Source organism: Aquarana catesbeiana, linkage group LG01, assembly GCF_042186555.1.
Source record: "Aquarana catesbeiana isolate 2022-GZ linkage group LG01, ASM4218655v1, whole genome shotgun sequence".
NCBI lineage: Eukaryota > Metazoa > Chordata > Amphibia > Anura > Ranidae > Aquarana > Aquarana catesbeiana.
In genome coordinates this window covers 405,888,091-405,904,154 of record NC_133324.1, presented here as the reverse complement: position 1 = coordinate 405,904,154, position 16,064 = coordinate 405,888,091, and the positions used below count along the sequence as shown (strand labels likewise).

Genomic DNA, 16,064 nt, shown 5'->3' with positions numbered 1-16,064 from the left:
CGTCTGCTGACACCAATGCTGGGGGTTAATAGTGCGTCTGCTGACACCAATGCTGGGGTTAATAGTGCGTCCGCTGACACCAATGCTGGGGGTTAATAGTGAGTCCGCTGACACCAATACTGGGGGTTAATAGTGCGTCTGCTGACACCAATGCTGGTGGTTAATAGTGCGTCCGCTGACACCAGTGCTGGGGGAAAGGAAAGTTTGCATGCGGTCCCCATTGGGTGTTAAAACTTGTCCTGTGGCCCTCAGGTAATTTGAGTTTAAGACCCCTGCTCTAAACTGTATCTACCCTTCTCAATTACCACCCAAATGATGGCTATAACGCGGTCGCACATTGCTGAGAGGGTGTCATATAACTTCCTCCCGTGCTCGCGCTTCCCGTGTGCATCGGCAGTAATCTGTGATTGTGGTGTCATTGGGCATAGCTAATCACAGATTGGGGCGAATAGTGTGTCCAATCACAGCATAAACAGGATTTGTAGGTCATAGGCAATCTTCTCCTCACAGCGCAAGAGGAGAGGAAAGCCGATTAGTGGCAATTCACACAGGGGACATCTACACTGATAATCAGGGCACTGATAATCAGTGTCCCGATTATCAATGCAACCCCAGCAGTGCTGCCAATCAGTGCCCATCATTGCCACCTATCAGTGCAGCCTCATCAGCACACATCAGTGAAGGAGAAAAATTACTTATTTACGAAATTTTATAGCAGAGACAAAGAAAAACTTTTTTTTTTCAACATTTTCTGGCTTTTTTAATTTATGGCTCTTTCACACATGAATGCCCGTTTTCACATAATCCGTTTGCTCAGCAGGGAACGATCCGTTGATCCCCGCTAAGCCGGCAGATGACAGGTCCGTCTCTACTCACTGTGGAGAGACTGACCTGTCAGATGTCCGCTATGAGGGATCGGACTGAAAATGGATCCACCTGTCCGTTTCGTCCGATCCACCAGACGGATGGTAAATAGGGTTTTCATGTCTGAATTTAGCAGATCGGGTCGGATGTCAGTGGACATGCCCCCCGCTGACATCTGTAGCTCCATAGAACTGCATGGAGCGTCCGTTCAGGTCCGCCTAAAAAAATGACAGGTGGACCTGAGTGGTCTGCATGTTTGAAAGGGGCCTTATTTAGCAAAAAAATAAAAAAACCCAGTGGTGATTAAATACCACCAGAAGAAAGCTCTATTAGTTTGAAAAAAATAACAATTTCATATGGGTAATGTTGCACGACTGCGCAACTCTCATTCAAAATGCGGCAGCACTGAAAATTGGCCTGGGCAGGAATTGGGTAAAGGTGGCCTGGGCAGGAATGGGGTAAAGGTGGCCCGGGCAGGAAGTGAGTAAAAGTGCTTGGTAGACAAGGGGTTAAAGTCAATGGGAACATGTCTACAGCAGCCCTTACTTTGTCATCTCCCAAGACAATGGAAGGAAAGCAGAGTTTGTATGTGTGCACTCCACAGAGCCCCCATAATTGTAGGAATGGCGAGTGCACGGCTGGATGCAGTGAGGTGGAAGACGCTAGCGATAGAAGACACAGGTGGGAGGGGAAGAGGAGTCGGGTGAGTCATGGGCTCTGATAGGGGGGATATAAAGCAATGGTGCAGGTGATACAAGACATCACTGACACGGAGAACTGAAGTGACAGGAGGACTCGTACACAGCCCGTCCCGTTCAAGTGAGAACAGAGAGCCCTAGGCGCGCCTCAGGTGACAGGGTTTCTATCTCCAATGGCGCTCTTACGAGGCACTGTGCTGTTCGCGGCCGGGCTGTTCATCCTTGCGTCCGCACTGCCCGGCGAGCTGAGGGGGCAGAGGAGCCCGGTGAGCGGCACCGAGTACGGGGTGAAGCTGTGCGGACGAGAGTTTATCCGTGCTGTCATCTTTACGTGCGGGGGGTCCCGCTGGAAGAGGATACCTGAGGAGGAGCAGAGGGAGTCCGGCTTCGTGAGGAGAGGTGAGCAGCCCGCCAATTTCTACCAACTCGCAGCGCGCGCTGCCTAGCTGAGGCGCTTCGCCGCCTCTCCTCGAGTGTCCTGGTATAGTGGGATCGTCTACATTCCCTTACTGTAGGCTGGACACAGCATCTAACGAGGATGCAAAGAATTTGTAAGCCGAAACGTTTCCAAATTTGTTGGTTTAAATAGTCCCTGTAGTTAACTTATAAAAAAAAAAAAAAAATCCTTGTAGTTTTAGGCTCAGGTGTCACCTCTGACAGGGAAACAACCTTATTAACCACTTCAGCCCCGGAAGATTTCACCCCCTTCCTGAACAGAGCACTTTTTACAATTTGGCACTGCCTCGCTTTAACTGACAATTGCGCGGTCATGCGAGGCTGTATCCAAACGAAATTTGCATCCTTTTTTTCCCCACAAATAGAGCTTTCTTTTGGTGGTATTTGATCACCTCTGCGGTTTTTATTTTTTGCACTTTAAACAAAAAAAGAGCGCCAATTTTGGAAAAAAAAAAACTATATTTTTTACTTGTTATAATAAATATTTTACTTTTCTATAATAAATATCCCCACATTTAAAAAAAACAAAACACATTTCTTCATCAGTTTAGGCCAATATATATTCTTCTACATATTTTTGGTAAAAAAAAAATCAGAATAAGCGTATATTGATTGGTTTGCGCAACAGTTATAGCATCTACAAACTATGGGAAGGATTTATGGCATTTTTATTATTTATTTTTACTAGATAATGGCGGTGATCTGCGATTTTTTTTTTTTTTCGTGGGGTACTGCAACATTGCGACGGACAGATTGGACACTTTTTGGGACCATTGATAATTATACAGCGGTCAATGCTATAAAAATGCACTGATTACTGTGTAAATGTCACTGGCAGGGAAGGGGTTAACACTAGGGGGCGATTAAGGGGTCAACTGTGTGGGGATGGGAGTGACTAGGAGAGGAGACATAGTTTTTCCTACTTAGTAGGAACAAACTATATGTTTCCTCTTCCCTGACAGCACAGGGATTTGTGTGTTTGCACACACAAATGCCTGTGCTGGCGCTCCTGCGTGGCCGGTGGCGATCGTGCCAGCCACACGCACCGGGTCCCCCGCTGTGCCGGCGGGCCCTCTGGTGTCTGAAAGAGGGTAGGACGTACCCGTACGGGATTTCACCCAGGGGAGCTATTCTGCCGCAGTATATCTGCGTGAGCCGGTCGGGAACTGGTTAAAGTGCTTGTCCTACACAGAAGTTGATTATTTCATATTATGTGAGTTTCTGCAGTCAATCTTTTTAATATTTGCTTTCACTGTGTAAATACACTTTTTTTTTTTTTTTTTTTTTAATTAAAAAGGAACATTCCATTTGATTTTGGTAAATATATATATATATATTTTTTTTTTTTGTTTAGAGTATTTAAAACAATCAACGCCTTAACTGCTCAACTGTTTTATTATGTGTATGGCCAGCCTGTAAATCGCTGTCTGAAACGAGGAAAAAAATATTTTGGGGGGATTTTGATGGAAGTGAGACAGAAGACTACTTCTATTTTAGAGTTTTTTAAGGTGTTTATTTAGGTTTTGCTTAGGATAAAAAGAGTTTAATTGAACAAATAATATGCTTAAGAAGGGGCATACATCTTACACATTGGGACAGTTGGTACCCAGTACAGACAGTCTCAGAGTTACAAACATCCAACTTACGTCCGACTCCTACTTACAAAGGGAGGAAGACAACAGGAAGTGAGAAGAAATCTACCCCTAGGAAGGGAAATTCACTCCTGTAAGAGTTATAGGAAAAAAAAGGTGCCTCCACTAAAGGAAGCTTTATCACCAATCCTTGTTTCCGCTACAGCCCAAAATTCTCAAAATCCAATTGTTACAGGGACAGAAAGTGAGGTGAAATCTTCTGAACAGGAGCACAGACAGCACAACAACCATCGCAGGGGTGTTAACCCTTCCCTATGCTATCCAAAAAGCTTAAAAATTATTATTTTGGCTTGAGTCACACTTAAAAAATGTACCTGTTTCAACTTACATACAAGTTCAACTTAAGAACAAACCTACAGAACCTTGTTTGTAACCCGGGGACTGCCTGTATCGTAAAACTTAGGTTTGTAGCATAACCGTTATATAAAACAAGAGCCATTCACACAATAACATTCATATTTGCTCTTATCCGACCTCATACGGTTGGTAAGGATGTAGAAAAGAATAGCCGACAAGGGTCAAAATTTGGATGGTTCAGCAAGGACCTGCTGAATTTCGATCCATGTACAGGCAGGGTGGTTGTACGGAAGTTGATCAACCAATTGACTTCTGTACAAACGCTTTATTGGAATATTTCCGCTCAATCAGCATCGCTAGCTATAGCCCGCACTGCTGATGAGTGTATTCTGATGGCGAGGAAGTCTCCCCACTATCAGAATAAAAGGAGGAGGATTCCCCCATCTACATCAAATTTGAGGATGGGAAATCAAGTCTTTTTCTTTTTTTTCAACCAGTAAAAATGAATCATCTTTGCGTTGCCTTAGAATCAAGATAATAAGATAATTTTGCCTGATAAATGCAGTTTAGCCCAAGCACAAGATAACACATACTGGCATAGCTTGCCCCCCAAAATTCTATAAAATCTGGAATCTATGACTGGAATTCAACAGTATGTGTTATCTTGTGCTTGGGCAAAACTGCATTTATCAGGCAAAATTCTTGTCTTAAAGTTGGACGGTTGGGATTCTTCCAATTGAGTAGTACATACTTCCTTGCCTGCAAAAATATTAGGTGAAAAATAATATGTTCGTGGACCAGAGAATTAATGTAATTCAAGAAGACATACTTCAGTGGTTCTAGGACTGGAAAATCCGAGGTGAGTCTCTAGTATTGAGTGTAATACTTTCCAAAAGGCAGTGATGCAAGAGCAAGTCCAGAAAACAGGATTTAGGATAGCTGGGGAGTCGCCACATACACATCAGATTTTCTGCTGATTTTTTTTTCCTTCAGATTTACCAAAACCATATAATATGAGGTCAAACCTTGGAAGTTTCAATTTGTAGGCAATCAGGCAGGCCCTTGCACTACATGGTTTTGGTAAATCTGAAGACAAAAATCAGCAGAAAATCTGATAGTGTAGTGTAAATGATATATACATTTAAACTGTATGAGTTTTTCCAAAAATACTATAGTACCTTATTAAAAATAACGGTGAGTTTAGGTGACCCTCAGTGTGTCAGAGTAGACAATTAGTTCACCTAACTTTACTTTGTATTACACTTTAAAAATTGTGCGGTATTTTTTTACACTGTCTTGATCATTTAGCTGTTCAGCTAAAGTCCTATTAGCAACTTCGTTCCTCATTTTAAGTCAAGGTCATGTTAAAGTTTCAAATATGGTGATTGTGAAACTAGGACAATATTTTATTTCAGCAAATGCCCTATGTTTTGAGAATATAGAACAATATACAGGAGTTTTAGCATTTATTATATATTTTTTTTCTATACAAGTCCAGTAAGCTTGGCTACTGTTGACGCATGCAATAGCGCTTTAACATTGCCTAAAATATAATGATATGCTTTTGTGTGCATATTAATGTATTTAGGTAATGCATTGACCAGAGTGTATTCATAAACGCACGTCTGACTTGCAAAGTTTTGGACTGGCCATACACGGCACAATAAAAGCGAGCCTAAAAATAAACCTTAACCAAAACACATTTTGCAGCAATTGAACCATTTTCGAAGCAACAACCACTTGTTCTTTCTGTGGTAACAGTCTCTTCCAACAATCACATTTCCAGCATGTTTGAAATTTTTTTTTTGTAATTTATAGCCCATCATTGCGTATTCTTTGGAGAAAAATGAATACATCTTCAACCATATGTGCACTATGAAGGTCGTTTTGGTGCACAAGTTGCTTAAGAATAGACAAATGTCTTGCCACCTGTTTTTAGTGAGACATCTTATTTTAAAGTAAAGTAAAAACTTAACTAACTCTAAACCTACTCTCTGCAGAACAGGTATGTATAACGATTTTTGCTTTACAGGGCTAGATAGATTAGTCTTAAAATGTGACTGAGAATAGGTTTAGAGCTGATTAGGTTTTTCTTTACTTCCACTTTAAGTTAGCTAAAGTCTTAATAATTTACATTCTGCTATTAAAATGTTTGTTAAGAATTTGCAATAAAGGACAAACAAATAAAATACATCAGTTTTATGTGCATTAGTTTGTTAGGTTAAAGGGTAACCTTCAATGTCCAGTATATCTAGAAGCAGTGTGTCACATTTTAGTGGACTGGTTCTTTAATTTTGAAGACACAGGGGTTGATTTACTAAAGTCAAATCCACTTTACACTACAAGTGCACTTGGAAGTGCAGTAGCTTTAGATCTGAGGGGAAGATCTGAAATGAGGGGAAGCTCTGCTGATTTTATCATCCAGTCACGTACAAGCAAAAATGCTGTTTTTTATTTTCCTTGCATGCCCCCTTCAGATCTACAGTGACTGCACTAACAAATGCACTTGTAGTGCAAAGTGGATTTGCCTTTAGTAAATAAACCCCATTGTGTAGTTTCTCCAAGCCACATCTATGACTGTCAGGAACATACTTCAACATTTATATCCACACAGGTAACCCAGGCATCTTGATGCAATCACCATGGAAAGGCAGAAGATCTCTTGGACAATAACATCTGCTTTTCATGGTGTCCATGTTCCCCATGTAATAAAAGCTGGCATATCTTGTACTAACACATTTCTTTATATCAAAGGAATAATCATAACAAATAGAAAACGTTTGTGTCATATTGTTCTGTCAGGTGTTTGACAAAACACCTAAAATCAAGTATCTTCTCTCATAAACTGGTCTTTTTTCACTATCCTTTAGTTCAGTTGATGTTGGGCATATGCAGAATGGTCTGTTTTTTTCCAAGAGGCGATGCGTGGTCATTCTCCAAATAACCACTTTAATCCATATACACACATAACTTGATACACACTAGTAAACCATTCTTTGATTTGACAGGAATATGTTCTCAAATGACAAGATTTCTTGTAGATCAATTTTTAGAAAATGTTTACCAGGTGCTATGCACAAAATAATTAATGTAATGTAACTAATGAGTTCTTTAAAACTTTTTGTATCATCCTAACAGTTTCTCGTAACCTTCTTGTCAGAGATTTTTTTTTTTTCTATATCTACGGCTCATGGTACATTGGGTGATTAGTAATTTGTAAATATAATTCAGTAATAGAGAATGTGATGTACCTAGCCTATTTACCATCTAGGTGGAGAAATTTATAAAACCCCCATTCTATAATAATTATGAACAATAATCAAAAAATTATACGTAATGGCCAGAAAAAGCTATGCAGACAGAGAGGAATTATTGTTTTTTTTTTTTATTGTATCAGGGGACCTCTACTAAAAATGTTTATATCTACAGAGTCTGGTACACTAGTGTGATCAGTAAGTTGTAGATATAATAATAATATTATTATTATTATTATTATTATTATTATTATTAATAGCAGTTCAAATTGTAGTAAGAGTCTGAGGCCAGTGTTGTAGTGCCCCCATACATTGGTGGTCAGTGGAATAGTGCCCCCTTACATTGGTGGTTGATGATTTAGTGCCCTTTCACATTGGTGGTCAGTGGAGTAGTGCCCCCTTGCGTTGATGGTCAGTGGAGAAGTGTCCCCTTACACTGGTGGTCAGTATTGTAATTCTTCAAAACTTTTTTTGTATCATCTTACACAGCTTTTCCCAATCTTTTTATCACATAGGAGCAATTGAAATAACTTTTATGTAATGGAAACCTCTGTTGACATTTTATGACTACAGCTCATGGTACATTAGCATGATCAGTAAGTTGTCGATATAGTAATATTGATAGATAAAAAAATGATGGCAGTAATAGAAATAATAGCAGTTCAAATTGTAGTATTTCTTTACATTGGTGGTCAGTGGTGTGGTGCCCCTTATATTGGTTGTCAATAAAGTGCCCTCCTTACATTGGTGGTCAGTGAAAAAGTCCCCCCTTGCATTGATGGTCAGTGGAGAAGTGCACCTTATATAGATGGTCTGTGGAGAAGTGCCTCCTTACATTGGTGGTGGTCAGGGGTGTAGTTCCCCTTATATTTGTGGTCAGTGGTATAATGTCCTTATACATTTAAAGGGCTGGCGGAAGCTGGCATCAAGGGGTTAAGTAAGAAAAGGGTCCCCTTGCACTGGGAGTCAGGGGAAAAAATGCCCCTTACTTTTTTGGTCAGTGTGAAGAATGTTTCCCTGCTAAAAAGATTACTGTTGTCAGTTACTTTTCTGAGAGATTCTCCACTGGTTTCACACTACTGACTCTGCTGTGCCAGAACTTAACATACATCATCAGACACAAGATCAATTTATCACTGCTTACTACTCAAGGAACCCCAGCCATCCTCTGGAGGAACCATGGCTGAAAAAGGTTGATCTAACATACCTTCAGGTGTGAAAAAATTTAAACAAGGAAAAGGAAGCCTTTAATAGTGATTCCAGTTTCTTGTCAACAGGGGACAAGTTAAGTTATTTTTTAAAGGAAGAGACTGCCGCATCTACGGCTGGCATGCTCCACTTAACAAACTTTTCCTCCATGGGATATAAAAGGGAAAACCACTTAGGAGGAACAAAAATCCTGTCAGGATGTTCCCAATAAGCATACACTGCCTGTTCCAACAGTGGGTGCAAGGGGAAAGCCTGTGTGGCCTGAGGAGGCCTCAGGGACCGCAAAGAGAACCAAAAGGCTCAGAAACCTCTGCAGAAGGCAACTTAAAGGCAGAACGAACCATCTCTGTAAGAGTCTGGATCAAAAAGCCTCTGCGACTAAGAGGCTGATACCAACTGGACATCCTCTGGCCCAGATTGCTCAGAAGCAGACTCATCTGCCAGGCCCTGCACAGAATCCTTGGCATTTAGCTCTTCCCCATTCTCAACCCATTCCTGCTCCAAGATCAAAAAGAAAAATACTGCGCTATCTCTTAATTCAGAAAAAATCAAGAATGTGTTAAGTGAAAAACTAAAAAAGAAAAAACTAAAGTGCTGCTGCAGCCTGAAATGTGAGACATCCCCCACCTCAATAACTATACAAAACAAAGAGCTGCGCTGCTAATACATGAACGTGATCATAGTGATTACAACCAACGCTGAAAAAAACATGCAAAAAACAATCAACAAATGAATTGGCACAAAAATAGCTGAGAAACTGAAATCTCACAGTCAACAAATAAATTGGCACTCAAAATGGTTGAGAAACTGGAATCTCACAAATAAACTGATATAATAAAAGATGGTAATTAAGTATTCAATATCCAGAAAAATTATAATAAGTCCATATAATCAGAAAAAAGAAGTCCTTATGGGTATAGAAATTCAGCTGGTAAAGGGAGAAAAGAACACCTTTCTTCAAATAGTGTGAGGCATGCAAAGATGGTCTCCCTAGGGAGAGTGATGTTACAGGGAGATCCTCCACCTCAGATCAATCAGCCCCTTACCGAATCTATAGATCTCCTGTCACAGAGATCATGCACGCAGGTGGCTGTGTCCCCCAGCCACTGGGTCTCTGCTGGGATGTAATTCACAGGTCACCGCTCCAGGAGATCAACTTAATGAGATACCGCTCCAAATCCACAGATAAACATGAAAGGGAAGGACTCCATAGCGTAATACAGTTAAAATACGTTTATTAAAAAATTTAAAAATGCACTTACAGTGTTTACAGAAATAAGATCGTGATAAAATCAATATGCGCCGGCCGGCTCTCAGCTGCTACCCGTCCACTCCCGGGATCAGCGTGGTATAGTGGTGACGTCAGCACGCCGCTCCTCCCTACGCCGTTTCGACAAATCTGTCGTCTTCCTGGGGAAGACGACAGATTTGTCGAAACAGCGTAGGGAGGAGCGGCGTGCTGACGTCACCGCCATACCACGCTGATCCCGGAAGTGGACGGGTAGCAGCTGAGAGCCGTCCGGCGCATATTGATTTTATCACGATCTTATTTCTGTACACACTGTAAGTGCATTTTTAAATTTTTTAATAAACGTATTTTAACTGTATTATGCTATGGAGTATTTCCCTTTCATGTTTATCTGTGGATTTGGAGCGGTATCTCATTAAGTTGATCTCCTGGAGCGGTGACCTGTGAATTACATCCCAGCAGAGACCCAGTGGCTGGGGGACACAGCCACCTGCGTGCATGATCTCTGTGACAGGAGATCTATAGATTCGGTAAGGGGCTGATTGATCTGAGGTGGAGGATCTCCCTGTAACATCACTCTCCCTAGGGAGACCATCTTTGCATGCCTCACACTATTTGAAGAAAGGTGTTCTTTTCTCCCTTTACCAGCAGAATTTCTATACCCATAAGGACTTCTTTTTTCTGATTATATGGACTTATTATAATTTTTCTGGATATTGAATACTTAATTACCATCTTTTATTATATCAGTTTATTTGTGAGATTCCAGTTTCTCAACCATTTTGGGTGCCAATTTATTTGTTGACTGTGAGATTTCAGTTTCTCAGCTATTTTTGTGCCAATTCATTTGTTGATTGTTTTTTGCCTGCTCCAAGATAGATGGCTCAGGGGAAGGGGATCTGTCATGCTTCTTACCACCCTGTGAGATAGAGGCAATCATGCCAGCAATCCTGTCCTCTAACCTGGTTAGGGCTGAGGACAGATCATCCCTGGTGATAAAGGCTGAAGCAGCAGCATTGACCGTAGGCACAATACCAGACAGGTGCAGCGGCACAGATTGCCTGGAAGCCTCTGGTCTTTCAGGGAATACAACACCAGGGTTTAGACTAGGCTCCTTAGGAGCTACTGACGACATAGATGTACCCTTCCCTGTAGTGTTAGCCCCGCTACTCTTTTTTTTTTTTAAGACATTGCAAGCCACAAAAAGGGAGTACCTGGGTTTAGTTTTTACATACCCCAGAAGGGAGACCTTTTAATAGGGCTCACGAAGCTCCTATGCAACAATCCTGCTAAGCACCTTAGCCTGCCAAGCAACACCCGGTGACCCACGTGATCCAGGTAAGGAGAAATGAACTGGTTCAGAGCCTGCTCTGTGCCCCACAGCTGTCCCCTGGAAGCACTGCATGTCTGCCATACTCAGCTTAAATAAGCTGGCTGTGCGCTGGGACGTTCCATGCATGCGCGCACACGCACATGCGCAATCCCGGTGAACGGGCACGGCTTTATTCGCATTTGACACAAATCATCGGGCGGCAAGATTGGGCTATGGCGCATTCGCGGCTCTGTGTGCGCACATAACGCCTGTGGCAAAGCCATGGCCACCAAACAGCCACGAACACTTGTGCACTTTGGCAAACGCACGTGCGCCACGACGCACCCTTGTGCGCGGACCATCCATAAGAAAAAACAGCCAAGACAACAGGGAAAAAAGGTACTCTTTGCAAACACCCACAGCTAACCCAAACTCCCCCCTGTGATCACCACACACAGGTGTCCAGCCTCTAGCTAGCTTGACTGATTGTTACAATCACTAGGGCACCCCACAATAAGTAAATAAGGAGGTTTCACCTACCCATCCAGGCGCAGGGCAGCTTAGAAACTAAGAGCCCAATCTTCACCCATCACGGTGGGTTCTGTCACTTGGGGACCTTCAAGGACTGGGTACCCTTACGTGTATTACAGGTTCACTCCCTTGGACCTGTACAGCACCCCGCAAGAATGCCTTGTGGTGTCCATGATTCCACTACGCAGGGTCCAGGACCTGAAGGTCGCGTTACAGGCAAAACCTTGCAGGATCCTTGCGTCTTCTTTGCGAGGTTCGGGTACCATTTATTTAAGTATAAAAGATTTTCTTCAAATGGATCTGATCGGTCAAACCCTTGATTCATTTAAGAACCGTTTTTGGGACTAAAAACCTGGAGTTTAGAGAACTCAACAAGCATTCCCATCCAGCTTTCAGACACTGGTAAGAAACTGAAATACTTCCTGTATGGTAGGGTTTATATAGGGGCGGACTTTTTCGGTTTCTGCCAAGTGCATCTTGAATTTTCAGTTTTGGTTTCGGCACCAAAATTTCCATTTGGTGCACCTCTAGTAGTAATGCAGCCCCAAACTTGCAAGGAGCCTTCACCATGCTTCACTGTTGCCTGCAGATGCTCATTATTGTACCGCTCTCCAGCCCTTTCAGCGAACAAACTGCCTCCTGCTATAGCCAAATATTTCAAATGTTGACTCATCAGTCCAGAGCACCTGCTGCCAATTTTCTGCACCTGAGTTCCTATGTTTTTGTGCATAGTCTAGTTGTTTAGTCTTGTTTCCATGTTGGAGGTATGACTTTTGGCTGCAATTCTTCCATGCAGACCACTTCTGGCCAGACTTCTCTAGACAGTAGATGGGTGCACCTTTGTCCCACTGGTTTCTGCCAGTTCTCTGCTGATGGCACTACTGGACATCTTCCAATGTGCGAAGTAAGCGTGATGTGTCTTTCATCTGCTACATTAGATTTTCTTGGCCAACCACTGAGTCTAGGGTCTTCAACGTTGCCCATTTCTTTGTGCTTCTTTAAAAGAGCTTGAACAGTACATCTTGAAACTCCAGTTTGCTTTGAAACCTTTGCCTTGGAGAGACTTTGCTGATGCAGTTTAATTACCTTTTGTCTTGTTGCTGTGCTCAGTCTTGCCATGGTGTATGATCTGTGACCTGTCTTTCACAACCTCACCTTAGTAGCAGAGTTTGGCTGTTCCTCACCTAGTTTAAGAATCCTACACAGCTGTTTCTATTTGTCAATGACTGTTTCAACCTACATATGAGATTGATGATCATTAGCACCTGCTTGGTATACTTGGTTAATCATACACTTGACTCTAGTCCTACAAAAGCCCTGATTTTGTGTAATGTACAAAGTGTGCAAGCGTAAGAATTGATGCTGGTTTGAAGTTAAAGGGTAGTTGCACCAAATGTTCATTTGATTTAGATTGTTCTTCTGTCTGCTTGCTTTGTATTTTGTAAATTGAAAAAATAAACAATTTAAAATATATATTATTGAAAACAATCTTACTTTACAGTATTTCTTCACATGTGCCTAAAACGTTTGCACAGTACTGTACATACAAGTACTGTACATTGAGCTATTAATACTGTTTTATAACAACATGATAAGTCATGACTCCTAATTTTACTTATTTATTCCATTTTTTTGCATTTACAGTAAATATTGACCTGCAAGGTTTTTTTTTTTTCTGTAGTAGAGAACAGCAAATCTACCTTCTAAAATGTTGGTTTACTAGAAAATTATTGGTTTTATGTATTAAGGCAGAACAAAGGTGTAAGGGTTGATAACAATAACTTATAGCACTTGTTGCAATATACATTATATTACCAAAAGTGCCCACCAAGGGGTGCCTGCCTTTACATGCACATGAACTTTAATGGCATCTCAGTCTTAGTCTGTAGGGTTTAATATTGAGCTGGCCCACCCTTTGCAGCTGTAACAACTTGAACTCTTCTGGGAAGGCTGCCCACAAGGTTTAGGAGTGTGTCTATGGGAATGTTTGACCATTCTTCCAGAAGCGCATTTGTGAGGTCAGGCACTGATGTTGAACGAGAAGGCCTGGCTCTCAGCCTCCGCTCTAATTTATCCAAAAAGTGTTCTGCCGGATTGAGGTCAGGACTCTATGCAGGCCAGTCAAGTTCCTCCACCCCAAACTCACTCATCCACGTCTTTATGGATCTTGCTTTGTGCACTGGTGTGCAGTCGTGTTGGAACTGTAAGGGCCAACCGCAAACTGTTCCCACAGAGTTAGGAACATAAAATTATCCAAAATGTCTTGGTATGCTGACGCCTTAAGAGCTCCCTTCATTGGAACTAAGGATCAACCCGTAAAAAACAACCCCACACCGTAATCCCCCTTCCACCAAATGATTTGGACCACTGCACAAAGCAAGCTCCAGTAAGACTTGGATGAGTGGGTTTGGGGTAGAGGAAGTTGACTGGCCTGCACAGATTCCTGACCTCAACCCGATAGAACACCATTGGGATGAATTAGAGCGGAGACTGTGAGCCAGGCCTTCTCCTCCACATCAGTGCCTGACTTCACAAATGTGCTTCTGGAAGAATGGTCAAACATTCGCATAGACACACTCCTACACCTTGTGGACAGCCTTCCCAGAAGAGTTGAAGCTGTTATAGCTGCAAAGGATGGGCCAACTCAATATTGAACCCTACGGACTAAGACTGGGATGCCATTAAAGTTAATGTGCGTGTAAAAGGCAGGCGTCCCAATACTTTTGGTAATATAGTGTGTCAGAGTGCAACTGTTATTGGCTCAGAACAGTGAAAAGGTCATTAATGGGTTACCATGTATTCTTACCATTGCATTTTGGCTTTTCAGATATAACTGTTTGAGTGTACAGTGCTATTAAAACCTTAAAACAGAGTTAGTAGATAACATAGGTTCGTAATAAAGTTAAATAATACTTTCTGAAAGCACAAACAAGTAAATATTGAGAAATTATCTAAATGTTTAATATTTTTTTCCTTTTTCCCCAAGATAACTTGCAGGCTTCCACTAACAGAGAAGTAAACCAGTTGATGGTACAGGCACTTTTAGGAACTAACTTGGAACAGCTTCAGAAACCTGATTTTCACTTAAAACAAGAACATTTATCACAACATCCCTTTATCGCCTACGATGATTTCAAAGACCGCATACCAGTATCGGAGGATTTTAGTGAGTACATGCATCAAGTGGAAGATACAGATAGAAAAATTCAGCGTGACTCTCAGAACAGCGGTACTCTAGGTTCAGATCAGTTCCCCTGGACAACATTCTCTAGGACAAGGAGAGAAATATCTGTTGGAGTGGCAGGCATTTGTTGCAAATGGGGCTGCACAAAAGCAGAAATCAGCACTTTGTGCTAAGTGAAGAGATTACTGATGTACATCACATATACCTTTTGTTTGCATAGACTTAGAATTGCTTTGAACTACAAAAAGATTTCACAAACACTGACTATACAGATTATTTTGTTGATCACTCTTTGTACTTTAACCAAGGGCCCTGTGTGGCCTATTCATGTTAAAGTGGCCCTTTTTTTATCAATATGTTATTTCATTCACTGTTTTGTATTAACTGAACATTCTCTATGTTGTTGAAACATGACAGAAATCAAGTTGGATTTGGAATGTGAGTTTAGAGCTGGGGAACTTTGTAAATGTGTGGCTGTAGAATGCAAGGTGATTATTCTGTTGCTGTAATGTTACAGGAATGCTGTACAGAGTATAGACAATATAACACATTGTTGAATTATTATGTAGATAAAGCAGCACATAGAAGCAAATACAACTTTTCGGTTCATCTTCTTTGCAGTTGAAAATATGACATCTGATATAACCAACACATTCAGTGTGTCTCTCAGCCACCAGTCAGATTCAGTCTGACCCTGAAACTTTGAAGTAAACAAGGGGCTTTGGACAAGTAATTTCCATTTTCAGTAAAAATACATTAATATTACATCAAGTCCTTGGTGTTTTACTTCAAGTAATAAAAAATGTATTAAAAATAAAATGTTGTTTGTGATTTTTGCACATATCAGAGGTTGTTTACTAACTGGAAAGAATGCAAGTCCAGAAATGATATTCCTTTACATATGTGCCTCTTGTTAGAGCATTGTAAAAGGTAAAGGAAATTCCCATTTTTTCCTATAATGTGCAAAGCTAGACAGGAAATAGTGAAGCTGCCATTTTTCATCTGAGCTACCAGGTCAAAATATACACACATGAATTTTAATGGCATCCCAGTCTTGGCCTGTAGTGTTCAGTATTGAGTTGCCCATCCTTTGCAGCTGTAACAGCTTCAACTCTTCAGGGAAGGCTGTCCACAAGGTTTAGGAGTGTGTCTGCCCTATAGAAATGTTTGACCATTCTTCCAGAAGCGCATTTGTAGAACGAGAAGGCCTGGCTCGAAGTCTCCACTCTAATTCATCCCAAAGGTGTTCTATCGGGTTGAGGTCAGGACTCTGTGTAGGCCAGTCAAATTCCTCCACCCTAAACTAAACATTTGGTGGAGGGGGGGATTCGGGTGTGGGATTGTTTTTCAGGGGTTGG

The 16,064-nt window shown here is 41.5% G+C and overlaps 1 protein-coding gene across 1 annotated transcript; it reads left to right on the top strand.

The window, feature by feature from the left end:
- Positions 1-926: 926 nt before the first annotated feature.
- Positions 927-15,525, top strand: LOC141144842 (relaxin-3-like). Its single transcript, XM_073630952.1, has 2 exons — positions 927-1,961; positions 14,509-15,525. Exons 1-2 carry the CDS (start codon positions 1,736-1,738, stop codon positions 14,877-14,879), a joined length of 597 nt encoding a protein of 198 aa, XP_073487053.1. The 5' UTR covers positions 927-1,735; the 3' UTR covers positions 14,880-15,525.
- The last annotated feature ends 539 nt before the right edge of the window (positions 15,526-16,064 follow it).

Coding starts and splice junctions, on each gene's coding strand:
- LOC141144842 (XM_073630952.1), top strand. CDS start 1,736: ATGGCGCTCTTACGAGGCACTGTGCTGTTCGCGGCCGGGCTGTTCATC. Junction 1,962..14,508: donor GTCCGGCTTCGTGAGGAGAG/GTGAGCAGCCCG, acceptor TTTTTCCCCAAG/ATAACTTGCAGGCTTCCACT.